Consider the following 27910-nt stretch of genomic DNA (forward strand, 5'->3'; position numbering starts at 1 on the left):
TTCTTGATTGATTTCCTTGATACACCATGCCTGAAAACATGATAAAAACCTCTGAATACCCTGATATGAAACACTGATTTATTTATTTATTTATTTGCTATCTCTGATTAAATGGACAGTGAGTAGATAGATGTTCTGAGAACCAGTTGTAATGCATTAAAGAAAAGAAAATGTTGCCCTCAGGTAGTCCACCTTTACATCTCTTACTTGGAAGCAAACTAATATTTAACAGAAATACAAAGAAAGCGAATGTAAGGTAAGTTTATTTTCAAAGTAAAAGCATCAAACATTACTTCCATAAAAGCCAATGTAGCCCAATGTGCATTTTTAGACATGAAACGGAAGCGTTATGTTTTTATCTGATAGTTTTATTAAGTACTTAACACGTACAGATAAGTAAATTCCCTCGTATTAATCACACATTGTTACCGCACAGGAGTCATGGAAAGTTTTATTTTGAAAAACCTAACAGAAAATCAACATTTAACAATGGGTGACTTGACGATATTAGCCTTATGATGTTGCTGATGGCAGAGATAAAACAACACGGGGGGAACTGTTTAAGTTAACTACAACCGTCAACCAGTCAGTATACTTCGCACCTGACGATTCCTTGGTGTCAAGTACGGTCATCAACGGGGTGAGCTTCTGGCCAAACGACCTGCTAACTGAGCTAATATTAGCATCAAAACAGATGATTGGTTTGTCTTCAAGGCTAGTTAGCTAGCTGATGTTAGCAGGCTGTTGACATCTGCGTCTTGTCGATATGTCTTTTTTTACTAGTACCATAGCTGTAATTACTTTCAATATCTGACATGTTTCGCCGTAATATTGGGAGCATAACAGCTTATCAAAGTGGCCGTTTTGTAGAGGAGGACTGTCAGCAGCAGCCCTGATTGTTTACAAATGGAGAGGTGAGGCTGCAGCCTGTGTTGACAACGTTTGTCAGGCTTCGCAGGTTTTTCTTGCTTGGTCCCATGTGCTGAGCTCCAAGATAAAATCAATGGCTAACAGTTCGGCAAATAGTGCATTAAATATCTGTGTTTTGGGTCATTATTTGGCAATGACTTCCTGTTTACCGGCGTTACTGCTAAGTGACAATGGCGTTACATGTCTTTCTAAATAGGAACATGGACTTCATAGGAGTGATGTGGTTATAATTTCTGTGCCGACATACATCCTTGAAACAATCCCATAATCTATCATAAATCAGCTCTATTTATTTGATGTATCTTTGCCTTATTGGCACTTTATGAAAAGCCAAAGGTGAGGTGATCACTTGCTAACATTTAGCTGCTTCAGGGGGGTAAGGTAACCCTGAGATGAGGGAAACTGAGTTATCCGTTCCAGAAAGAGAGGTAACTGAAACTCTGAGTCAGTCACCATGGTAACAGACTCTGTGAACATAACCCGCTCGCTGGCAGGTTTACTATAAGAAACCCTGATTTTCTACCTGTCTCCTCCCACACGAAGAAAGCTGTTAGACATGGATTGCCCATTCATTCCCAATCGGATTGATATCGAAGCCCAATTGACTCGAAATGCTTTACGTCGCGACAGAATCTTCCGACCCAGATTAGATGTCCTGTCATTTCCAGAGGAATATCGGTTCGAACGCTACCGCTTTTCATCAAACGGTATAATTTATTAGGATCATAAGGATTAGTTAGGATTTGTAATATAGTTCCAACCATTAACATATTTCACCTGTGAAGTGCACCCACCACAACTCTCGTTCCAGGGTGACAGGCTCAGATGAGCTTCCCCCGGGGATGCCTTTAGCCATCGGTCCGTCACGGTTTGGGCTGAGGGCCAGCTCCTCAGCCTCTGTCAGAGGTGGTGGACGTGGCCCTCCACCCGTTTTTCGGGCCTCTGCCTTCTTTCTGCTGGCTGAACAGAACTCAAATGTTATGTTAATCTTTTTTAATTTAGTATTTTATTGAGTGTTCCTGTACAAATCGTCACATTTTAAATGACTTCAATATATAAAAACTAAAAATGTGTAAACATTGTATGAAGTGTTAATCTACTAAGTGGGGTTTTAAGTGAGATGACGTCTTAAAACAACATTTTGTTAGGGGTTGAAATTACTACTTGAAGTAGCCACTGAATAGCTACTTTGTTTAATAGCCTAAGTCAATTTAAAAAAATAAAATTTAAATCAAATTGAGGTACAATCATAGCCTAGCAAAATATGCCTTACCTTTTTGAATGATGTTTTTATATTTCATTTTTAGCTGCTTCCAAGTTCGTATCCCCTGTTGGATTGCTCCTAAATGAAAATCAGATTTTGTTCCTACTTATATTCATAACTGTATGCTACAATCTTAAGTACTGTTAAATGTTAAGTCAGTGGAATAGTACATTCAAACTTACGTGTTGTCTCGGGTAGCAATTATCTCCCATGCCATTTCTCCCTTCTTTGCTGCTGCAGTGGTGATACATTTATGCCAAAATATGTGCTCATAGTCCCCATAGGCCTGCAATAAGACTTCCAACTCCATTGAGGTAAAATAACTTGATCTTTTATTTTTCAGTTGTCATGGTGACTCGGTGGTATCAGGGCTCCATTGATGATGGCTTTTTATAGTGGTTGTGCACATGCGCAACTGAAGGTGAACATACTCAGAGATGATTGAACTAACTCAGATCAGCTGTTCTGGAACCAGATACTCAGTTTCCCATCTCAGAGTAAGTCAACTCAGAGTTCAGGGATAGACTCAGAGTTTGTTGAACCTCCTATCTGAAATACCCCCCGATCTTCAGGTCACTTGCCATTGATAACTCTAGAAACCTCCATTCCTGGTTGTGGTTAGAAAACAGTCTATGTTTTTGGCCATCCTGTTTTTGTTTTTATAAGAGCTATGGATCCCTTTCTAAACATCTTCACAAACAGTATAATGTTGTCTGTGGCTGTGTGGTGGCTTTGTACAGTCTGAGGAAATTACTGTGATGTGAACCAGTGTGACTTTAATATCTTCTGTCTTCCTTAGATGTAGCTGATGAAATGGAGTATGATGAGAGACTTGCACTTTTCCGCCAAACTCGGCTCAATCCCTTTGATCGTGGAGAGGACGAAGATGGACCTCAAGGAGGGAAGACGCCCCCGCAGCGCGGTAAAGTTTAGTGAAAGTCCCTCACAGGCAAATCATGATGCAGCCAACGAAGGTGTACCTTCCCACTTGTAGTTCAGTTCAAGGAAAGAAAGTATTCTCACCTTAAGGTTCAAGTCTGTGCCATGTACTCCCAATTTTTGCTAACCAAGACGTAAACGTGAAATCATCATTTGTTGGACAATTTTGTGACTGTCAGCCTGCATCATTCTCTGACCCACATGGAGAAACTCAAACAAAGTTTACTGTGGTGACTGACTTCACCAAGCTTTTTGATGTGATTCATTTTCTTCATGTCCTGAAGGAAAATCTGCTTAAGATCATTATTAGTCAAGACTGCAACTGGACCTGATGTGTCATCTGCTACATTTAAATACATGGAGTAGCATTCAGTCACAAGGCAACGCTGGTTTACCTGTTTCACTTTCTCATGTATTCAGGAAAATCTCCCATGTAATGATGACATGTCTAAGTGTAGCTGATAAAATTGGGAAGATGAGGAATTGATGGCTTTCAGCTCCGATCTTGTTGATGCAAATTCTAACCTTGGCTTGGAAGTGTGTCTTGCTTACTTTGGGAGACATCTTGCAATTCTTTCAGTATTCTATTATAGGTTGAAAAGGCCAATTAAACTGGGATTTTATTATCTTAGGTTTTTATTTAAGGGCCTGTGGTCTGCCATTGGAAGGATAAAAATACTCAGCTCTCTTTGTGTTGTTGAGCTGTGAAAACATCATGGTAAAGCAAGATATTTTATTGATCTATGGGTGGAAAGGGGATGTAGAAATCTGTCTAATAGATTTCCTTGACATTTCCCCTGCTAAACAGATTGGTGCTGCAGTGGAAGGTGTTTTCTGAGAACATATTTTCTGTTTTTCTACGTGTCACTTACGTGCTAATGAGGTTGACTTTCTCCCCTTACACTGATCCTACTAGGTGCTTGGAGCATCTTGCTGTGGCTCCCTTGTGACACTGATTGTGACAAATTATTAAATTATTCGCACAGACTTAAGCATTTTCATGAAGTCTGGAACAGATCCTAAAACATTAAGAACAAGCACACTGGACTGTTGTGGTTAACTCTAAGCTTAAGGAAAAGGAAGTTGGGATCTGTGTCTGAATCAGAGGAAACAAAAAGCTCAAGTGTAAGCAGTACTTTAGTAACATTGAGAGACACGCTGTTGGCTGGGCTGATTTCACTGCTGTCATCTGTGTTTTTCTGCTTCACCGTCACTTCTGTGTGCCACTGATACACTTAACATGTTTTGTGCTAACGTGTATGCAGGTAACAAATACATTTGTCATTTTCAGTGAGATGGAGAGTAAGTTATATGTGATTATCGTTGTTTACTATGCATTATTTGACAGATTATGAATCTAAAGCATAGTTTTCTTTTCAAATTTAGTTTCATTTCTTTGCTTCAATTTTCCAGATTTGTTGCAGTTTTTTTTATTTTCCAAACCAAATGTCATCATACTTTATAATTTCAGTACACAGTGTTGATAAATAGTTGGTATGTGTTTAAGTGTTAATCTGGCACAGATTTGAATGGACAGACAAATTTGGGTTGACTATACGGTCATAATCTACATGCACTATTCCACATATGAAACAGTAGTTGATAGTAGCAGCAGTAGTTGCTCATGTACAGAAGAAGAATGTGGAGAAGCACCGTGGTATTATTGATTTAGAAGCACACCATGTGAATGATTACAGACAGATTGATAGAAAACATGCAGCTGTGAAAGTGATCAGCACTTCAAAGTTCATTCTGCTTGGTGAGCAGCGGTTTTAATGACACAGTAGGAGTATGTTTGCCAGCTGACTCAGTTACACATTACCAGAACTGATAAGATGTTACCTGTGATTCCTGCAGTTTTCCATTTTGGCTTTTGATCTTCAAGACCTGTTGAGTAGTGACTCATAGTGTAGATATTGTCTTGAGAGGCCACAGTCATGAGTGTGAAATTAGCATGCGTGACTGTGCACTGTGAGTGCACTTACCAGACCACAGTGTGCATGCTTGCAAGAAGAACAGTGCTTTACTCCACACTGCTCTCTTTTCAGAAGCAAGGCCTGAGCTGTTCTCTGGGACCAGAACCCACAGTTCAGATCGGACCATGGACCTCGGTCTAGCTGAGGACCACTTCTCAAGGCCTATGGTAAGTAAAACTCTGTTCATCCTTTTCACACATAATGAAATGTTGTAAAACTCAGAGCACATTCTTATAGAACTTCCTTTTCTGTTCAGTGTATGTGGAGACACGCTTTTGCTCTTGTTTACCCTTACAGGGTTCTTTTGTGGCGTCCGACATTGAACAGCTGAAACTGGCCATAGAGGAGTGTAAGAAGCTGATCTTGGAGCTGCCAGAACACTCAGAGAGACAGAAGGACACTGTGGTCAAACTTATCCACCTTCGTCTCAAACTGCAGGAGCTTAAGGTTGGAACTGAGGAGCGAATGGAGAAGTGCATAGCATTCTGTTGTAGCTGTTGGTGCTTGCTCAGTGGGACAGTTGAGATGAATTCATAATTGACTAATTTGACCTGCATGCTTTCGGTTTTGCAGCATGCACTGCTGTACACAAATATTTGCAGATTTTTACTGTATTCCTGGACAGGCATTTCCTTTAACTAATGCTGCGTTCAAGTGTATTTGGAAAACATACAATTTAGGGATTAGAATAACCTAATGGGTGCAGTAGTTTTGGAGGTAAATTTAAATAGTATTTTATTTGGTCTTTGCTGCGAAATGATACTTATGGGTGGAGATCGGTGTCAGAGAAGTTTGTGAGAAATCCTGCTGAGGCTACCGAGTGTTCAAATGAAGCCTTTCTTCAGCTTCTATTGTATCACTTATGGCCCTGTATGAGATAACTGAGAGGAAGCATTGCAGATGTTCTTGGAGACTGATAAGGAGTCAAAGGAGTGTGTGGAGATCAGCAACTCCCTACAGAAGATCCTCATGTAAATATCACGGCTTCAGCTTCTTGAGAGTTTGGAGCTTATCCCAGCTGTCAACGGGCGAGAGGCGGGGTACACCCTGAACCGGTCGCCAGCCGATTGCAGGGCAACATACAAAGACAGACAACCGTTCACGCTCACACTCACACCTAAGGACAATTTAGAGTCACCAATTAACCTAATGAGCATGTTTTTGGTCTGTGGGAGGAAGCCGGAGTGCCCGGAGAGAACCCACGCAAGTACGGGAAGAACATGCAAACTTCACACAGAATGGCCCCACCTGACCTTATGCAAGTTGAACAGACTAATGTTTTGTCTTTGAGGCTTCAGGGAGGATCACATGGCAAGAATAGAAGAGCTATGAAAACACGGCTTGAAAAAAATGTTTGCCAAGATAATCTTTCAAAGTACCTCAATTGCTTTTAATCTGTGAAACTGGTTGAAATAATTGCCAGATTAACTGCCAAAATAATTTTTCAGGCAAGGCTCAAAACCACAGAATACAATAATAAAATATACGTGCGACAGATTTCATAGAATGCATGAAAACAAGTAGAATACAATAATTTAGAAGAAGTGCAGCAATGCGTAAGTGGAGGTTAAGTATTGTATGTTGTTGTAATGCTCATTTCGGCCACAAGAGGTGGAAGTGCACCACACATTGGAGAAGTTTGCTTCTGCCAGAAAGCCTAAACCTATCCAAGTAGCGTTGTTGCCTAACTTTTAGAAATAGTTTTCTTTCCTAGACCTGACCAAACTGAAAATCATGATAGCAATTTAAAAAAAGAAAAAATAAAACAAAAAAAACAAAACAAAACAAAACTGAAAATAATAGGTCAACCAAGTCTAAAAATAACAAGTCGACCATGACTTACGGTTTCACGCAGGACGTGAACCCCAGGACTCCTGAATGAAAATCCCGTGTTTGATCCCTTCATCAATCTCCTCCACACATGTCCTGTCACTCTTTATTCTGTGTCACCTGACTTCCTGCCCAGAAGGCAAACTTCTCCCATGTGTGGTGCACTACAGCCTCTAGTTGCTGAATGAGTATTACAACATGCACAAAATAATCCTGACAAAAAAAAATTCACCTGCTAAAACCGATTTGTCACCGAGCAACACTGGTTTTGTACGTGTTTCACAGATGAAAAAAATAAAGGAACTTAAAATAATATCCTGGCAAAACCTTTAAACCTATTAAAACCCATTAAGATAGTAGAAAACTATTTAGATCATAAATGTATATTTTTTTCCTCACTTTCCTCTTAGGGTTTCTGTAGATGTTCTGGCAAAAAACACGTGGTGTATCCCCCATTGAATAATATTTAGTTATGCACTTGTGCGGAAGTCTGTGAAAGTACTGTGTACATATTTTGCATTAATCAATATGTTTTACAAGCCTACGTAAACTGTGTTGTGTCTCTGCTGGTGGTCTTAGTGATTTTTGTTTTTAATTTTGCCCCTTGAAAGGACCCTGAAGAGGATGAGCCTAATCTGAGAATCCTATTGGAGCACCGCTTTTCCAAGGAAAAGAGCAAAAGTGTGAAACAGACCTGTGACAAGTGTAGCACTATCATCTGGGGCCTTATCCAGACTTGGTACACCTGCACAGGTGAGACACACCGTACAATGTATCCATGTCATACAGCAGTGTGGAGATATTTTAGGAACAAACTTGTAAAACATGCCATTGTGCATGGATTGGGAGGTTTTAGGAGCTTAAAGACAAAAAAATCAGACTTCCAAACAAGATCATACTAAGTCTATCTGATTGTCCTTTTGTGTGCTCTGAAACCTTCATGCACAGGGTCACAATATGGTACCTCCTCAAACATTCATTTATTCATTTTATATTGTTATATTTCCATCTAATTTTCTCAGAGTTATTTCCTGAATGGTGGAAGGAGTGGGAACATCCTTTTACAGCTCACTATAACCCACTGGGTAAAGTGATAATGCCATTGCACAAAAACAAGTTGTCATGCCAAGTGATTATCCCTTTCTTGTTTCAGGTTGCTATTATCGTTGCCATAGTAAGTGTATGAACATGATCACCAAGCCCTGTGTCAGGTCAAAGGTCAGCCACCAGTCGGAGTATGAGCTCAGCATCTGCCCGGAGATCGGACTAGACCGGCAAGACTACCGGTGTGCAGAATGTCGCACTCCTATTTCACTGAGTGAGTAGAAGGGTACTGTTTTGGTTTATGTTTGCCAAGTTGAAATAGAGAAATGGAGGATTTAAAAGCAACATGTTGCATGATTGGAACTCACTGAAGTGACATGCACACTGTTGTATGTAACATGGAACATTATTTTGAGGAAATCTTTATTCTCACCTACATATTTCAATACTGTATATTCATAGTTTTGATTGTACTGTGCCACATTTATCTTGTAGGGGGCGTGCCAAGTGAGGCCAGACAGTGTGACTACACAGGCCAGTATTACTGTAGCACATGCCACTGGAATGACACAGCCATCGTCCCAGCTCGTGTCATCCACAACTGGGAGTTTGAGCCACGCAAGGTACCCTTAACAGAACAGCCACAGCACAACTTCAACTTTTATATCAATCTATGAGACTTTCTGTCAAGTTATCCCCCTTTAAAACAGGAGGCGCAACTGCACTGGTCATAATTCAGTTACAGAAGCACCAAATTAACTTAAGCAAGCTCTCCACCAGTTTCACATGTCAAAGTTAATTTCATTATTTGACACGAAGGGTGCTTCTGTTTTTGTAGTTTTTGCAGCTCAAAAGTGGACCCAAATACAGGACATCAGGCAAGCTGGTGGAAGAAACAAAAGGCGAGCTTTAATAAACATTAAACCAATTCCAGTTGACAAAGCAGACAAGCAACAAAGTCTGAGGGAGCAGGTTGAGGAAAATCCCAGAGCTCAGAGGAAATACAAAAACTGAGCTAAGAACAGACTGGGATGGAACACAGGCGAGGGATGCTCGTCAGAATGCAGAACTAAGAAACAGATGCAGACCACCTGACAACTGAAAGAGGGAAAACACACCAACTAAATTCACAATACAATACACAGCTCACAATACACAAAGAAATAAGTAAGTAATGAAACAGGTGACACAGAAAACAGGTGGGAAAAAGACACAGGCAGGAATCAAAGCAAAATATGACACATGAGGAGAATGAACTTTCAAAATAAAACAGGAGTCAGATGAAGCACACCCCAGGACCATGATCGCAACACAACCTGTGAAAAGTCTTATGGCTCAAGGAGAAAACTTTCACAGGGGCGTCAGCTAAATGTGTCAGTGTTATTGAATTATACTCAGGTCAGCCCAGGTCAGGACGCCTGACCTGTTCAGGCTGTCTGTCAGTGCAGGCCTATCTGCTGTCATTGTGTTGGTATGAAAGCGGTATGAGTGTGTTTATATGCCGTCTGTACTCTGACAGTGTGTTTCTTTTTCAGGTTTGCCGCTCCTCAATGCGCTACCTGGCCCTGATGATGTCACGGCCTGTGCTGAAGCTCAAAGAAATCAACCCGCTGCTGTTCAACTTTGTGGAGGAACTGGTTGAGATCAGGGTGGGTAGCTTCACTTTTTTGGAGGTCCTGCAAGAAGTTGTAAGAAGTTTGAAGTGAAGATAACAGAAAGTTCACAGTTCTGATTATCATTGACTGTCATGTTCTCAGTTTTAACCTGGAATTCCTCCTAAAATAATTTAACCTTGACACCTTTATTTTAGTTGCTGTTGTTTGGTCACCCTCACAATGTGTGTGTGCGTGCGCGCGCATTCATGCGTGTCTATGTGGGTTTTCCTTCACAGAAACTCCGTCAAGATATTCTGTTGATGAAACCATATTTTATTACCTGTAAAGAGGCCATGGAGGCTCGGCTATTACTACAGGTCAGCATCTATCTATTCACCACAAACTGACCAGTGATCAGTAAGTAATGTTACAACGGCACCACCATGTGGTGAAAGTGGATAGTTTGTGCTGCATTAGGAAAGAACACTTCTTTAATCTCGGGCTCCTTCCATGTCATGAAAGTATTTATACATTTACGCTCAGTAAGGTTGGATCTTCCAGTATGCAGGTTGCATAATGTTTCATGATGCTATAACACATTTTCATAGTTTTGCTTTGCATTTGTTGTCCCCAGCTACAAGACCGGCAGCACTTTGTGGAGAATGATGACATGTACTCACTACAGGATTTGATTGACATCTCCAGTGGCAGACTCAGCTGCTCCCTCACAGAGATCCACACCACATTTGCGAAGCACATCAAACTGGACTGCGATGTGAGCTCATACATGAAGCACAGAGAACAATACCCATGTCTTCTCTTTGTTAGTTAGCTTATTGCCTCTGTATGCATCACACACAATCTAGTCTTGTAGCAGCTCTATCATGCGACGCAAACTGGCAATTATATAAATTAAGGGAATGTAACCTTACTCAAACCCTGGCTTTCTGTCTTTGTGTGTGTGCGTGCCTGTGCGTGCTGTGTATGTGTGCATGTATGTATAGCGCTGTCAAGCCAAAGGATTTGTGTGTGAGCTGTGTAAGGAAGGAGACATCCTGTTCCCGTTTGACAGTCACACCTCAGTCTGCCATGAGTGCTCTGCTGTCTTCCACAGGTCAGTCGCCACCAACCAGTCAGACTAAAAAATACAGCAAGTGGTGTGATTGTTCAGAGTTTATTGACCTTACACATACACACAGATAAATAGAACTTTGACAGAACAGGTACTAATTACTAAGGTAATTACTGAGGTGTTTTGCCCTCTTTTTGAGGGGAGCTGTTAGTATCCCCAAAGATGTCAAGTTATTGGGCTAATTTAGTCTCACCAGTTAACATATCTCCAAGTTGCATGCAGAGAAATAAGAAAGGCAGCTTGTCCCACTTGGCACACTGTAGGTAGCAACATTACAACTGAACTAGAATGAAAAACACCACTTAATGCAAATGGCCATCACTAATACGATTACGTAACAGAAAATGCTGATGTTTGTTATACATCCCTTTAGAGATTGTTACTATGACAACTCCACAACTTGTCCACGGTGTGCCAGAATGACTGAGCGCAAACAGGACGACGATGTGAAAGATGCTTAACTCTGCAGAGGACCACCCGATGTCACTGGATGTTGTACTTTGCCTCATATGGCGCTCTATTCGATCAAGACAGTCCGATAGAAGACTAGCTTTTCATCTTTGTCCTTGTTTTGCTTTGTGCTTATGTTTATATGTTTATACTGGAGTGTCTTTATCTTCCTGTGCACTACATAATGAGCAGGGTGTGTGTGTGCTTGTATAAATGTACAAAATAAATGCCCTATAGACAAAAGCCACCTTACCAGTAGGTGCGTTTGCATGCAGGAGTTGTATATTAACTTGTTACAAGCCTCGACTGCATTAACCTACACTGCCAACTTCTCTGAACACTTATCTTTAAAGTTGCCATATATGGAAAATGGTTTTGAATTTTAAGGACTGTAACTCCAGCTCCCAGCCAAAATCACAAAAATTAGATTAACCAGAAATTTGCCTTTCAACCAGTGAACATGCTCAAAAGTTGTGAGCCACCTCATTTCTAAGCATCAGTTTATTTGGCCACATAACTTAGTATGGTGCAGAGTGTTTAATTAGTAGACAATAATAAATACATTTGTTAGATTATATGATCATAACATCACTTTGTTTTTCCCCCTTTTTACACACATTCCATCACCTGCTCCAACACTTTTTAGCTCATGTATTGTCACTAAAGCAGGTCATACTTGCCCTCCACTCATGTTACATGCCTATATTTTTCCTTCCTGGATACTGGAAAAAATGATATGGCTTACAGTTGTTTGTCAAGAAAGGTTGTGTATGTACAATCATTAAAGCCATGATTTAAAATAAAAATATCTATATTGGCAAAAAGCTACATATCAAAGGATGCATTTCCCGTACATTTTATCGTAAGGAGAATTGTTTATCTGGGGGGAAAAAAAAGGAATACGGGAGTTAAGTGTGTTTTCCTTTTATTCAAAACTGTGAACTCATTGTAGACTGTTTGATTTGTGTTTAATCTGTTTCAGTCTAGTGCAACGTGTTGCAAATGGATACTCATGAACATTGTGTGCCTAAGATTGTCAGGTTGTACAGCTGTTATCCAAACATCTTAATACACTTAACCATCATGTTAATGGTTTCAGTCTTAAAGTACATATAGCACATTTTGTCCAGAGATTGCAAAGATGTTATGTGACACCTTTGGTAATGTGGAAATGTTGATCCCAAGTATTTGTTTTAAAATAATGAGTTTAGGCTGTGTTATCTTTCAGCATGATGTACTGTATTTTCTTTTTCAAACTAATGGACATACATGGTATAAAAATCATGCCCTGTTGGAAAACATGTTGGAGTAGTGCATGAATAAAGTGATGAAATGCATTAAAGCTGTATTGTGTTCAATTCGAGTTCACCTGTTCTATGACATGGTGTGTAAAGCTCTGCCTTTTTCTAACTAAAAACAATGAAATGGTGATAAAAATAAACATTGATCACACTCAGTATTGGCAGACACTCAGCAGACACTTCAAACACAGGCTCTGCCTCAGGGGCATCCTAACCCCCTGACCTGACCCCTGAAGCCTCTGCATCTCAGCCTGTTAATCCATTCATGTTCTATTGTGTTACATAGTAATGCCAACGAAAGAGCACCAAAATGCAAGATTGGCCCATGCTACTTCAAAACTGTATGGTACTTCAGTAAATGTACTTACTATCCCCACTGGTTTGTAACCAAGTCTTGTGTTGTGGCGACATTGTGGATCAGTCACGCCTACTTGGTCGCTTCAAATAGGAAGCTGATGCCAAGTGTACTGGAGCATCACGAAAGAAAAAGCCCCAGCTGTCACATGCGCTCGACTCGTGAATCTGATATTTCCTACAGCACACGGTACTTAAATGCAGCATATTACAATTGCCTGTTTACTTTGGTTTGCTCACGAGCGCCGGACGAAGCGGCCGGGTGCAAAGCAGCGGGAGGGAGCGGAGAGACGACAGCGCGCACAAGTTTGTACCGTGTGCACAAATACGAAGTCACAGAAACGTTAGTCAGTCATGACTGCTGTTGGAAAATAAAGCTGGCCCTGAGCTGAAACCACAATGTTTAGCTCAAACTACTTAACTCCATCAGAACATTGCCTTTTTGTACTATTAACATAAAATAACAAAACCTTAAAACTATTACTTTTCTGTGCCCCTACAGCTCACAAAGAAATACAAAAGTAGAATAAAAGAATAAAATGAGGGATTTTTAATTGATGAGTGAAAAAAGTATAAGTGAGTATTGGACTGTTACACTAGTTAAATGAAAGCACACACTAATAAGTGGTGGCACACTGGACATGTGTAATGTAAAAATAGACCTCTATAATGTCCTGCTGCATGTAATACACAGCCAGTGAGGCAGACAGAGCAGTGTATAGATTATCAACTGTACAACTCCTCTTTGATTGTGATGAATTACGGAGAAGTCGGTCTATGTGATAATAAATCTACCAAAATCAAAAACGAAAACAAGCATGACTTGAACATCTGATTTTGACATGGTTTCACTGTCACTGGCCGATTATCTATTATTTGGATATATATATATTTTTTTCTTGTTAGAGCTTTCATTAAGTGAATAAAGATACTTCATTCCAGTATTTTAAATATGCCCCACAGACCTTTTATTTCGAGGGCGTCCATATATCGAAAGTCTCTATCGTACCTGAACGCATCTTGACTACACTCCACACTCTTACTGTGGTTTGTAAATACGGGCGCAAACTGAGCGCATGACTCATGACTGCGCACGGCAATTTATGCTTACGGATTTCCACATTAAAAAGGGTTGGTTTGCAGCATATAATCGCGATGGTTACTCGCTGACCTCACACATGTTAAAAAAACAAAACAAAACTATAATAATAATAATTATTATTATAATATACAAATATTTGAAAACTATATTGTTCTAATGACAAATGGTGGTATTTCGAGTCCCTGTAAATAACTTAAAAAGAAATAATGCAGGCTATTTGGTGAATTTTCTTAACCTGCGTTCTCTCTTATGTCATATAAAGTCATGTAAACACGTTAATTACTCGAGGTTTAGAGTCCCCAGACGAACCAATGGGCCCCCTCACAACTTTGTTTTCAGTCTGCATATGAATTGACCTGAGAGTACCTCTGCTCCCACTCCTGGATGGTTAACTAAGCCGTGTGCACAAACCTCTTTGTAATCATTTACTGCGTGCCTGCGTGCAACGTGACATGGCGCATTTTGCACCCGGTCCTGTTATTCCCAGGAAACTATAAAATAGCCGCCCCTTCACTGACAATCATAACACGAGCATTTCTGAGTCTGACGACGCTGAAACTCCGCACGAAGACACCTCGACATCAACAGAAACATGGACCCTTGTGATTGCTCAAAGAGTAAGTATTCTCCTCTCTCTTCGCTCATAGTTGTGGTGTTTTATTTAACCATTAGCGGACAGCATGAAACTGATCTGGCGGGATGTTTTGTTTTCTAGGTGGATCCTGCAAATGCGGAGCATCCTGCTCCTGCACAAACTGTTCCTGCACCACCTGCAAGAAGAGTAAGTCAGATAACATCCTCACTTCGTGAGGAGTCCTGGGTTGACCCACTCCGAGCGGCTGTTTGATGCACTACATCTTATTGGCTGACTCTTTATCTTTCTCCCAGTTCATTAATGGTTTTATTTCCTTAGTATTCTGTGAAGGTAGTGTAATGATCATATCTCTGAAACATCTTTATGCTTCTAGTCTATAGCTGAAATCACCTTTTTCCATAAAACATAAGCGACTGCCCAGGTGGCTCAAATTGACTTTATCGGCTACAACGTAAAGGTGTAAATAATATCCCACTGCACCATGTTGACCGTGTTTAGCCTTTAAACGTGCTCTGAAAGGGTGGCATCAGCTGTCCATCTTTCTAGCAGATTACATGACTGCTGCTGTGTCACTGTTTCTCACTGCAGGCTGCTGCTCATGCTGCCCGTCCGGCTGCAGCAAGTGCGCCTCTGGCTGCGTGTGCAAAGGGAAGACATGCGACTCAAGCTGCTGCCCGTGAAGCCCAGTGAAGCCTCCGCCAGCCTCCTACTGCCCACGTGATGGCGCCAGTGGGAACCCTTGTGAATCTGTTGCTGTTGCACATGTCTACGGAGATTTTCTTGCCTTTTTCTTTTTTTCTTTCTTCTCTATTTGTATTAAAATAATTGCGTTTACTTAACGTGGATGTGTTTTTGTTCAAAGGTCTTACTTCAACATGGGAGGGTGACTAAGAAATCTGAGCATCAAACCCTAACTTACTGCATTCTGATGAGGGTTTTTGTTTTGTATCAATTTAAGGTGAATGCCTTTTGTGGGCACACAACTACTTTAAATAAGCATGTGGCATCAAGTCAATGACATCATTCTGGTAAAAGGGGGAGCAAAATGCTCTGGTTTGTATTTCTTTAGCCCCATCACAATCATCTGGGTAGCACTAACAATGAATGCAGTGAGGGCACCTTCAAAATGGTGTCAGGGAGAGCTTGTTTTGGTGGTGGAACACTTGCATGTGGGAGTCAAGCCCTAAATAAACTTATCTGGACCCACTATTTAGAACATGTGCATGTATTTAGAGGCTTTAACAAGGTCTCGGTCTCTGATAAATGAGATCATTTCAATCCATTATGACCAGAAAGTGCTGTATTCTTGTTTTCAGCCAGCTTCAGTCACATAGTTGAGATGTACAGGACACAATTTATAAAAATTATTCCAAAAACACAGATGTGTGGGATATGTTTTGAATGTGCAGAAAGTATAAACATGAGCCATTAAAGCGCAGAGGTTTATAAATTCAAGTTAGGATAGACTGTTTTGGCATTACTGGTGAAAAAGTCCAGAATAGCCTTTCAGCATATTGTAATTCAAGTGATCTGAGAGAAAACCAGACTTTTGCAACTCCTCTTTGGTTATTTTCAGGCGTTAGAAAATCTGTGAAGAGAGACTTTGGCCAATCACAGGTCATGTCAGAGAGAGGGTGTTCCTATTGGCTGTTCTACAAACGCAGACATGTACACATCCCTTCAGATGGTGAAAGCCTGATTCAATGGCAGAAAACCTGAAACTTTTGATAAGTTGGTAGCCTGTATCAATGTAGAGTCCAAAACACACAAACTGCTAACAGCGGGTCCTACGAGATATGAGGTTACACAGTGCAAGTCTGCCACTGGCAAGTTCAGTCGGCAGTGTCTGCCTTCTGCATGTTACTGTTTTCAAAGTCCCCACAGCCTCCCAGCAACTAATCTACACTCTGAAAATGGTCAGTTTTGATGATATTATCAAGGTGTTTCAATGCCACACTGTAAATTGTAATAAGTTCACTTTACTTAAAAAAAGTCAGGAAACCGATTGACTCAAAATTCACAAGTAAAGTAGATAATTCATTTTAAGTTGTTAAAGCTGAAAATAACGGTGTTTAGACAACTCAGATAATGGCAGTAAACTTGAGTGAAGTTAACTCAAAATCATTAATTAAGTTAACTATAAAATATAAATTGAGAAAACTCATACAATGGCAGTAAACGGGTAAAGTTAACTCAAAATCATTAGCTAGATTGACTATAAAATGTCAATCTTGACTACTTAAATTTCTGAGTAATGTTAATTAAGCACTAAAATAAAAATAAGTTATCCTTACAAGTTTAAGCATTCACATTACTGGCAAAATATCAGGAAACCGATATGTTCAAGTAAGCTTGATATGTTCAAGTAAGCTGAACTTAAAGTGATAAGCTATTGAAACAAAGAAAGACAACAGTTTGAATGGAAAACAAAGTTTAATAATGTAACTTTTTTTTGTTCAGAACACATGGAAAAATAGGGTCCAGGCTGAAAACTACTGAAGCTTACTTTACATGCAGGGGATCTTAAAGTGCAGTCCGTGGGCCAATGGTGGCCCTCAGAGACATTTCTGGCGACCCACTGAGTAAAGGTGACATGAAATGCATGCATTATATTTGTTCTGGTTCTGGTACAGTTTTTAACAGTTAAAACAGTTAAAACAACTTTATTTGGCTTGTGACCCCACTATATGTCACAAGTCACATGGGACACTTTTTAGAGAAAAAGTCTGTGCAAAAGTTGCTCTTTATATTACATACAAAGGGGGGAAAAGGCCAAATCACACCATAACATCAATAAAGTCAACAGCAGATATAGCTCAACTCTTTTTCCAGTCCACCTATTGCATGACTGCAAAATAAAATCACTATTTCAACTGAATGTGCAACTGTAAGTCTTATGTTTGAGACAGCTCCTGCTAAAAACTGCTCAGGGCTTTCTGATTTAAATTCTTAGTGGATGAGTTAAGAACTGCACTAGAGATTGACTTTCAACAGATATTAAGTCAGAGATAACTGGCTAAAGAACCTGATGCTGGTAATCAATATCACCACAATCATGTCAGCATCAACACAAAAGGAAAAACAAAAGCTAAAAGGAAAGTAGGTGTTCATGTTTCTCCTCATGAACATAAAACAATTCAGTAGTCTGAAAGGGCGATGAGGCTCCCTCCCACAAAAAAGGATCAAACAAGAAAAAAATATCACTTTTCCAATAAGGGTAAAGGTATCAATGTGACCCAAGATGTCACGTCACATTCACATTATGATTACATTCACTCATTGCATCAGAAGTTTTTTGAGTGATTGTATTTTTGGTTTTAGGGATTTATGTCCAAGTGAGAGAAGCACCCTTTGAATTAAGTCAAAGGTGTACTTCAGTTGTTGAGGGTACAATGATTGCGGTACCTGAAGACTGAAGGTGCAGTGAGTCAAGGGAGATCTGGCCATGCTGATGGTCAGGATTCCAATGGGGATGTGAGACATGCCTGGGTCATTGCAGTCCTAACAACAATAGCAGCAATATAGCCACAATAACATATCAGATGTCACCTTGAATTTCTATGGCAGAAAACACAGCCAGACCCCCCCCCCCCAACAAAAACATGGGCTTCAAAAAAAGCTGAATTACCTTCCTAAGCCTTGTAGTTGTTGCGCTAACACATTCTTTATGTTACATGTTCGATCTAAACCAAAATTGAGACAAATGTTCCACACTCGAAATCGCACGCTGCTCTTTTGTAACCGAAATCTCGCGAGACGCCGCGTGGTTGTTGACATCGGGTGCGCTGTCCGTCTTGGTGGCTTGTGGTCCAGTTGAGTGAAACCCAGAGAAAGTATCTGACGCGATGGGGCTGCTCACTGCGAGTGTCGCCCCTCTTCGGAACCGGGTCCGGTCGGTTGGGACGTGGAGCCGAGACTTATCCGCTATTTCAGCAACTTTTCTCCCCAGCGGCGCAGTGGCGTCGGTAGGCGACGTTGTTTGTGTTCCTCTTGTTGGTGTTTTCGTCTCTGGCCATGCAGACTCACACTGGATGCAGACTTCTTGTGTTTTAACAGCCACTCGCATATGTGTTTGACATGTGTGGTAACAAAGCTGCACGGGTTTTTGAGGTCCGTCGTGGGAAAGAACACAGTGTTCCAGTGCAGCCTGCAGACCCCCACCCTGTAAACCTCTAAACAAACAAACTGCCCCACTGTTTGTGTATCATTGCACTGTTGTTTGGTAGATGTCCGCTTCATTATGATTAGTTTAGAGGGGAAATTCCTCGGTTTCCCGAAGTTTAGTGCGGAGGGGGTGTGTGTCTCGGTTACTGTGGTTCCTTCAGTTCACTTTGTTAAACAGGTTGAAGCATGCAAATAAGTTGTTGAGTAGAAATAAAAGTCGCTTGTGTGCGCGGGCTGGCACCTTTAAGTTTTTGAATATTTTTTTTAAAGTCTCTTTCACTTTGCTCACTTGCTTTAGTGGAACAGAAACTTAAAGCTCAGGCTGTGTTTTCTTTTTTTTTTTTATACCAGATGAAGAGCTGCACTTCAACCCTGGTCTGAATGAAAGTGTGTTTGAGCTGCTGTGTGTTGTTGTTGTTGTACATGATGAATATTTTCCATCACTGGATGAGAAAAATATGTAATACATTGAGTTTTGTCCCTGAAATGTGCGTTTCTTGTGGGATTTCTTTCTTTCTTTTTTTAAGCAGGCTGGCACTGTGTGATTACAGTTGTTACAGGTGTTGGTGTGTATGTGGGCAGAGACTGCAAAGCACTAACCTGCAACATTACATGTTTTATTGCCAGCATACATTTACTGTATTTGACTTACTGTTTTCCCAATTTGAGTTTGATTTAAATGTGCTACATGTATAAAAGTTTACATTTACATACTACTATGACTACTACTACTAATAATATTCAATTTTCAATTCAATTCAATTTTATTTGTATAGCGCCAAATCACAACAGAAGTTGTCTCAGGACACTTTCCATATAGAGCTGGTACAGACCAAGCTCTTTTATCTACAAAGAAACCAACAATTGTTTCTATCATAATAGAAATGATAATACCAATAATATATTATTGTTGTATTATTATTTTATTGATGTGAATTTAGTATTCTAAAATATCTCAAAAGAACAACAAAATGACAGTTTTATTTAGTATAAATGGCTTTGACCATATAACATCTTTACTCAAATATATCTTGATATGTTAACTAGTTGTTTATGTAAAAAATTCAGCAAACATGATATCATCAGATTTTTATTGTTGTCAAGTATCAATAATAGTATTGGCCTCAAAAAATCTATTTGCATTTGTCTGTGAGAAGCCTTTAACAATAATTAATTCTGTGTTTTTTAAGCCCAGGTGACAGATATGTAAGTAAACACCATGCGAGATGTATAGCTACAGTTCAGTGTACAGTATTAGTGTAAGTGGGTTACCTGGACCGGCGTTGTATATAAGTAAATCAACTGGGGACGCAGACCAGCATCACAGGTCATAATCAGATTGTTGTAATCCTGTAAACAATGTTGTTTGAGGTTGCTTTGAAAAAAAAAAAAAATGCAGCAGGCAGATTTCTCATATTTCCATGAGTCATGACAGCTGCAGGCAGGACAGGACTGTGGCTTCTCATGTTTGTGTCTGTGTTGCCTGTCCAGCAGTCTGCATTAGCTGAACATCAATGACATATAACATGTCCGTTCTGTATATATCTTTTCCACAGGTCTTTCTGTGTCTTTTAACTACTGACATTCATCAAACAGTCTGTTTATTTCAGAAGAGGTCACTGATCCAAAGGAGATGTGGAGGATTATATCAGCACAGTTTCCCACTCGCTCGATTACTAAGCTCAAACAAACCACCAAGAGGTATGTTATGTTATGCAACATAGTTAAATGAGCACAAAAGGACCTGCATCTTTGATCAGTGTGAGCCATTTGCACTTAATTCTTTTGTTGTTGTGTGTTGAATTGGTTTAGGTTTTGAAAAGTTTTTCCCAAAGAACGAAGAAAGCACAGGTGTTAACAAATCAGAGGAAGGTGAGGAAGCAGCATTTGTACATCCTCAGCTCTCAATTCTTTTGCAGGATGTGATTGATTTTCTGTTGCTTTTCAGATGAAAACACTGAAGGGCAAGAACCTCTTGTGAAGGAAGGGCAAGATGATGAGGATGAGGATGAGGATGAGGATGAACGACGAAGAGGAGGAAAAAAGGAAGAATCTCACTGGTGGACACGCTTTCAGGTGCAAAATCAGAGACATTCTGGCATCTGAGAAAGATTCTACTTCTTTCACTTATTAGTGCAGGAGTGGGTGTGTTCTCCTGGTTTATATTCAGGACAGTAATGCCCTTATAATATTATTTTTATAGAACGATAGAGAAATGTTGGTTCAGGTTAAGTGTTTATGCTACTAATGAATAAAAGCTTTCAAATTTTGACATTTTGCTTTAAACATAAAGGATCATACTAGTCACATGCTACTGTTGAAACAAACAAACAAACTTCCTCTCACATTTCTTTTATCTAACAGGAGGATTTTCCCTGGGATGAAAGGGCAGTTCTGAACTTTGCAATTGGTGCTGCAGGCATGACCTCAGCTTTTTTATACTTTTACTTCAGAGAGACGGGGGTCCAGATCTCCTGGAAGGACTTTGTGCATCACTACTTGAGCAGAGGCTTGGTAAGAGGCTGAGCGTGCTTCAGTTTTGGCTTCTTCTGCATGTGGAGGTTCTTTATGTGCACTTTTTTTTTTTTTACAATGGTGTGAACAAACTGGTTACTGTGCTCTCTACACAGGTGGGTCACCTGGAGGTTGTCAATAAGCAATATGTCAAAGTAATTCCTGCCCATGGAGTGAACTCATCAGAAGTGGTTAGTTGCATGAAGATCCTTTCTTGGCCTTTGCTTTTTGTATACTGCAGATCACTCTGTTAGTCAGTCCTAGTTTAACCATGATTTAGTTTTACTGTGTTCATAGGCTCCCCAAAAACTGGTTTTCTGTATCTCTCTCTCAAAATCACATAGTTTTATGAGCTTATACTATAGATTCGGTGAGCTTGTCTAACTGTTGCTGAACAGACCACTGTGACAACAAGTGGTCTCTCTTGCTTTGAAGTTTAAAGAATATGTGCATATATTCTGCATGTTTTCTGTTGTCTGTATGTTTCAGAGCTATTTGTGGTTCAACATTGGCAGTGTTGAGTCATTTGAGCACAACCTGGAGATGGCCCAGCAAGAAATGGGTCTGGACTCCACACAGAAAGTGCCCGTATTCTACAGCAGTGACAACAATGGGTGGGAATTTCACCTGATAAGCACCTGGATCTTTCATCCTGAAGTGACTTCTATGCACATTGGATTTGTTCATGTTGATGCTCATTGTTCTCTCTTCCCACAGGACACTCCTTTTGAGCGTCCTCCCATCCTTACTTCTGGTTGGCTTGTTCCTTCTTGCCACGCGGCAGGGACCATTGGCAGGAGGTCGTGGAGGCAGAGGGCGAGTAAACCCCTTTAGCATGAGTGAATCCAAAGCCAAGATAATAAAAGACGGCATCAGTGTTCGATTCAAGGACGTTGCAGGCTGTGAGGAGGCCAAACTGGAGATATTGGAGTTTATTAACTTCTTGAAGAACCCGCAGAAGTACCAGGACTTAGGAGCCAAGATCCCAAAGGTGTGCCATACTGTATATCATAAAGGATCATGAGGGTGTCAGTTTCAGTTAGTGGAATTTCTCCACCTGGTGAAGCATTTGCTGAGTCACTTGTATTAATAGTTACGGACCACCTTACCACCTTTGTTTTCAGGGTGCAGTATTATCAGGTCCTCCTGGAACTGGAAAAACATTGCTCGCCAAAGCCACTGCTGGAGAGGCCAACGTCCCTTTCATCACCGTCAACGGCTCAGAGTTCCAGGAAATGTTTGTCGGTGTGGGCCCAGCAAGGGTCAGTACTGGGCTGAATACCTCCCGACTGTGCCAAGAGTGTAGAGGCTGAACGATGGGTCACACGGAGTTCATGCTCATCTGTAAACCCAATGATTAATTATGTATTGCTCTCTGTGCTTGAATGGTAAAGATGTAGGAAATTATGCTAAAATGGGATTTCTCTTTGCTCTGTCCTATGTTAGATAAGGGATATGTTTGCCACAGCTCGGAAAAATGCCCCCTGCATCCTTTTCATTGATGAGATTGATGCTGTGGGCAAGAAGAGAGGCAGAGGTAACTTTGGCAACCAGAGCGAGCAGGAAAACACCCTCAACCAATTGCTTGTGGAAATGGACGGTATGCAGTTATGTCGTCTCTTTTCGTGTTCAAGCCTTCGTCCTGGTGCTATACTTCACGAGACCTTTGTGTGCTGTGTGTTTTTGTCATCGCAGGGTTTAACAGCAGCACCAATGTGGTCGTTTTGGCTGGCACCAATCGAGCTGATATCCTGGACCCTGCTTTGATGAGGCCTGGACGCTTTGATCGACATATATACATAGGTAAGGTACAGCACTTGTCTGCCTCTCCAGATGTACAAGTTCCTGCTCTCACCTGGATGCCTGAAAACTGGTTTCCATTCATGACGTCTACCTTTCATGCACACAATTTAATTTCAGTTCATCATTTGATGGTTTTCTTTAACAGCTCACCTCTGTGTCAAGAGTGAAGAGAGATAAGCAGGTTTTGATTTACACTTTGCCCCTGAAATCACGCCAAATAACCAGGCTTTTCCGTATTCTTTTTTCTCTTCTGTTTTTCCTCTCTCATTATAATTGTATCGATGCATGTATATGTTGCCTTGCAAAAAATGCAGTTCAGTGGCACTAATGTGCGAGCAGACTTAGCCTTGTTAGTGTTTTGTGCCCGCTTCAGACGAGGTGCCAAGCTTGGCCGTATTTACTCCCATATTTTGTACTTACTGTATGATTTCCATGCCAATTAGTTTCAAGCCTATTAGATCTGCTTCTGTAATTTTTTGCACCTATTCATGTGGCATTAAAAGTGTATTGTGCGCTTTCATCTCTGTGGTTAAAATGGTTGATCTTTTTCTGCCTGCTAAGATCTAATTTGCTTGACGCCAGCAGTGCTGGACAATAGCGGACAGGGCAGTTTTCTCTCTGACAAAGAATAGTGGGTCAAAATGAGAGAGCTGGCTTTCTATAAAAGCAGGATTAGACAACTGGAGGCCGATGTGAGGGATGGGCCACAGCAATCCCCTCTGTGTTGTTGGGTTGCTCTGTTCCCTTTCCTTTAGTCGGTCTGTTGTTACATGTAAACAGTACTGTCAGATAAAGCTGTCACATTACTGATTAGTGTTTGATCAGTATTATGTCCTTCATATTTAAACAGAAATAAGTATGGGTTTATGACGCATGAAGGTTGGATGAGTTATCTCTATCACTTATGTTACCTGTAGCAGTTTATAAGAGCAGCCTCACTTCTGCGATGTGTGATGATGTTACTTCTGCAGCATCATCTGTTATAATATTATAAAATTCATAATATTTTTTCTTTTTTCTGCAGGCCCTCCAGATATTAAAGGCAGGGCATCCATCTTTAAGGTGCATTTAAGACCTCTGAAGTTGGACTCCAATATAGACATGCAGGCTTTGGCCAGGAAGCTAGCGGCACTAACCCCAGGTTTTACTGGTAAGAACAATAGCACTCATGCACTCGGCTTAGCTGATCTAAAAGGATCATACAGCTTGTCTTCTGTATCTGTTGTTGTGTTTCTCATCACACCAGAGTCTCACTTGGTTGTTGCGTGTCCTTGTGTGTCTCAGGGGCTGATATTGCTAATGTGTGTAATGAGGCCGCCCTCATAGCTGCACGTCACCTCAACCAACATATCAGCACGAAGCACTTCGAGCAGGCAGTCGAGAGAGTTGTTGGAGGTAAGTTAACAACCACATTCATGCACTTAATATTATAATAATACTCATAGAATGACAGATTGTTGGATTTGGATTATACGCCTTAATAAAGTTAGTTATTAGTAAAAGCAGTGGTTGGATTAATTTCTGTAATATGTTGATCCGTTAATAAACTGTTAGTCTAAATCATATGCTAATGTATCTCTCTGTATGGATTTGATTCCACTGTTCCATTTTATGCATTACGTCTTTGACTCGGGCACTAACCCAAAGACACCATCCCCCCAACTCTGTCTCATGTATGCTTCAAGAACACATCAACCCTGATAACCTATTGCTTGTACAAAACACACAGTGTGTGCACTTTGTTTGGATGCTCCTTGTTTTCAGGTCTGGAGAAAAAGACTCAGGTACTGCAGCTTCCAGAGAAAACTACTGTGGCTTATCATGAGGCTGGACATGCTGTGGTGGGCTGGTTCCTAGAACATGCAGACCCCCTACTTAAGGTAGTCAGACCATTTCCCCCCCTATCTGAGTTCATCTGCAGTCTTTACATCATTTTATTTGTTTTTACCTTCCACAGTCACATAAAGACGTCACCAGATGATTACGTTGATAAGATTGATGAAAGTGTTCTCCCACAGGTGTCCATTGTTCCCAGAGGGAAAGGTTTGGGTTATGCCCAGTATCTGCCAAAGGAACAGTATCTGTTCACCCGGGAGCAGCTGTTTGACAGAATGTGCATGATGCTGGGGGGTCGAGTGGCTGAGCAGGTTTTCTTTCATCGAATCACCACCGGGGCGCAGGATGACCTCAGGAAAGTCACACAGTCTGCCTACGCACAGGTAATCACCACATTTAACACAATTAGAAGTCACTTTGAGCAAGTTTTTGAAGCAGCTGCTTTGAAGTGGAGCAACACAGCACTTTCATTTGACTTACAGTCAGTTCTCTTCATATTTTAGGTCGTACAGTTCGGAATGAATGAGGCAGTGGGTCAGCTGTCCTTTGACCTCCCTCAGCAGGGTAACATGGTGACTGAGAAACCCTTCAGTGAACCGACAGCCCAGCTGATAGATCAGGAGGTGCGCTTGCTTATAGACGCAGCCTTCCAGCGGACACTTCAGCTCATCACCGATAAGAAAGAAATAGTGGAGAAGGTGAGAACGATCAGAGGAAAAGGATGTAGAGGAGTCAAGATGAAGAGACTCGTACTCCAAAGCAGATGACTGAACAGTGTGATGCAGCAACTGTAGCTCATATGTGGTTTGCTTAAATTAGCATTTTCAAAAACTGGTTGAAAAGATTGTGAGGGAGCTGCTACCTTAAATTAAAGAGCTAATTGTGATAAATGCTACTTTAAAATGTAACTACTGTTGCTCCACAGCCTGTTCTGTGTTTTGAGTGCTAATGCAGATCTGTTGTTGAAGTCTGTGATCAGTAATACCATTTGTGTATTTATTGATGATACATTCAGCCATCGTCATTAAAATGCTTAAAATCCGTACGTTGCTGGTCATGTGTTGCAGGTGGCAAACCGTCTTCTAGAAAAGGAGATTCTAGACAAGGCCGACATGCTGGAGCTGCTTGGAGCTCGTCCCTTTCAAGAGAAGTCATCATACGAGGAGTTTGTTGAAGGGCTGGGGGACTTTGAGGAGGACACTTCTCTGCCTGCAGGGCTGAAGCACTGGAACAAGAACAAAGGGGATGAACAACACCTGCAGAATAGGAAAAACAAATCAGCCTTCTACCTGTAGGTGCACACACAACCTCAAGGCAGATATTCCAATGGATTCAGGTGAATATTTCTCAAAAAATCCTCTCACAGACAACTGCAAATGGAAGGAAGGCGATGTGTTGCACTGGTCTGAAATGGCCGAGATTATGTGTTTTTTTGTTGTATTTTTTTTATATTCCAGCTGGAATCCAAAAAAAGGTACAAGTACATTAGTTGTGGTGTGTTTTGGTGAGTTACACTCTGCACTGGTATCATATGAATTACATGTTATTCTGAGGCTCATTACCTTTATACAACCTCACTCACTTTGAGCAGAAAGATGCTGATTCTTTAGTCTGTGGTCGAGATTTAACAATGCTTCCGGTCTCAGCCACCACTGCATTATGTTGATAGCTAAATATTTAAAGTGTGTTTTCCATGAGTGGGACACCAGCTTTCTTCTCTTGTTTCAGACATGTCGAAGATTTCTAAGGTACTTTGACCGTACTTTTGCCTTTTTTAAATCCTGGCATTCAAATGAAGACATTCTTGTATTTCAGGGACATTGTGTCCCATCTTAAATACATTAATCCTATTACAGTCTTCCAACAGACTTCAACCTTTCTCAGCTTGGTTTTCAGTAATATATCAGTGAAGGCAGATGGTAGAAGCCAGTGTGTACATTTTCTTTGTACACATATGAAATGTTAGAGGTTCACATGTACTGTAGTTTGTTTTCTTCACAGTAATACGAGTCAGCATTGATGAAGACATCCATTACTTTAAGCTGATGGTTACCTTGGAGCTACTGACAAATCAACTGAGTGAGAATGAAATATAAGCTATCAGACATAAGTGCTGACATGTCTGCCCTAAATGAGATTTTTAACTCACATACACACTACCTCACAGTCTCTGTATTCATAACTCCCTTTTTAAATAACATTAACCACTGAACAATTCAGTGTTCACAGTACTCACACTTCTCACACTGCATAGTTGTTCTATCCTGTTATTAATTATATGAAGTGACTTCCAGGCTGATGCTTTCTGTGCTCGACTGTCGTTCATGTGACTGGCTTCTCTAAACACTCCTCCGGCCTTTATTAACATGACAACAATGTGCTGCCATTCAGGAAATCGCCAGTTGTGTCTTATGTGTGGATGTTTTCCCAAATTGAGCCAAGCAAGTTCAGCTGGATAAGTATTCATGTAGCGTCTCATTTCATTTGTTTGAGAACCAGCCCCGGACAGGGTTGGTGACATACTGTAATCCTAATGTGAATCGTGTCTTTAGACAGTCACTCCTGAGCTGAACTAGCAGGTTTAATATAAAGATTTACTTGAACTAATGCATTGCAGTATCAGCAGTGTGGGCCCTTTTTAAGATTTTCATCCTGTTTTCTAATAGATGGGTAAAAGACAGACCAGCATGACACTGGAACATTTGTCCACTATTGAAATCCACATTTTAAAAAGGTCTGAGTGATGAGCAGCTGTATGTTGACATATTGTATGTCTTGTGGCTTGATGAATATTTCTTTTTACGTGTCAGTGAGGATTATTGATTTTATGTTAGATGTCAAGACAAATGAAACATCCAAAATGTGAGGCTGCTGAGGCTCACACCAATATTAAACATTTTCTATACCCACTGGTCTGATTTTTCATTTCCACTCCTCTTATTTGTGTTTTAGCAGCCCAGTTTTTCTTTCAGGAAAATAGTTGTTAGTCTTATCTCTGTTTTAATAACATTTTAATTGCAGCATTAGTAAGCATGTGTGTGGTGCTGTCAAATAACACAGAGTACAATCTAATGCAAGCAG

The 27910-nt window shown here is 40.6% G+C and overlaps 3 protein-coding genes across 5 annotated transcripts in view; all 3 read left to right on the plus strand.

Annotated features, from left to right (window-relative positions):
* Nucleotides 1-453: 453 nt before the first annotated feature.
* def8 (differentially expressed in FDCP 8 homolog) overlaps nucleotides 454-27910 on the plus strand; it is a 276782-nt gene continuing 249325 nt past the window's right edge. The window contains exons 1-12 of one of the 2 annotated variants that reach the window (XR_011602120.1): nucleotides 454-640; nucleotides 2994-3116; nucleotides 5182-5276; nucleotides 5407-5556; nucleotides 7551-7692; nucleotides 8093-8257; nucleotides 8479-8606; nucleotides 9519-9632; nucleotides 9875-9955; nucleotides 10213-10353; nucleotides 10583-10692; nucleotides 11084-11355. Coding sequence is in view for 1 of the 2 variants with exons in the window: in XM_070960855.1 (XP_070816956.1) it covers nucleotides 3008-3116; nucleotides 5182-5276; nucleotides 5407-5556; nucleotides 7551-7692; nucleotides 8093-8257; nucleotides 8479-8606; nucleotides 9519-9632; nucleotides 9875-9955; nucleotides 10213-10353; nucleotides 10583-10692; nucleotides 11084-11171 (1323 nt within the window). In the remaining variant the exon portion in view is untranslated. Of the gene's footprint in view, nucleotides 641-2993; nucleotides 3117-5181; nucleotides 5277-5406; nucleotides 5557-7550; nucleotides 7693-8092; nucleotides 8258-8478; nucleotides 8607-9518; nucleotides 9633-9874; nucleotides 9956-10212; nucleotides 10354-10582; nucleotides 10693-11083; nucleotides 12043-27910 lie in introns of those variants that run through there. The other variant, XM_070960855.1, reaches the window with a different exon arrangement.
* On the plus strand, nucleotides 14384-15883 carry LOC139329449 (metallothionein B). The gene is made up of 3 exons (XM_070959789.1): nucleotides 14384-14534; nucleotides 14633-14698; nucleotides 15101-15883. The coding sequence occupies exons 1-3, from the start codon at nucleotides 14510-14512 to the stop codon at nucleotides 15190-15192; spliced, it is 183 nt and encodes a 60-aa protein (XP_070815890.1). The 5' UTR covers nucleotides 14384-14509; the 3' UTR covers nucleotides 15193-15883.
* Nucleotides 18266-27737, plus strand: LOC139334336 (mitochondrial inner membrane m-AAA protease component AFG3L1-like). Of its 2 annotated transcripts, none has more exons than XM_070967158.1 (17): nucleotides 18266-18477; nucleotides 20287-20377; nucleotides 20489-20548; nucleotides 20625-20752; nucleotides 21041-21190; nucleotides 21307-21381; nucleotides 21680-21804; nucleotides 21908-22181; nucleotides 22315-22452; nucleotides 22637-22790; nucleotides 22886-22993; nucleotides 24018-24143; nucleotides 24278-24388; nucleotides 24758-24873; nucleotides 25012-25212; nucleotides 25333-25527; nucleotides 25897-27737. In XM_070967158.1, the coding sequence occupies exons 1-17, from the start codon at nucleotides 18358-18360 to the stop codon at nucleotides 26122-26124; spliced, it is 2400 nt and encodes a 799-aa protein (XP_070823259.1). In that variant the 5' UTR covers nucleotides 18266-18357; the 3' UTR covers nucleotides 26125-27737. The 2 variants fall into 2 exon arrangements, with proteins under 2 accessions (XP_070823259.1, XP_070823267.1); XM_070967166.1 differs by having other exon boundaries at nucleotides 18333-18477; nucleotides 20290-20377.

Source organism: Chaetodon trifascialis, chromosome 1, assembly GCF_039877785.1.
Source record: "Chaetodon trifascialis isolate fChaTrf1 chromosome 1, fChaTrf1.hap1, whole genome shotgun sequence".
Taxonomy (NCBI): domain Eukaryota; kingdom Metazoa; phylum Chordata; class Actinopteri; order Chaetodontiformes; family Chaetodontidae; genus Chaetodon; species Chaetodon trifascialis.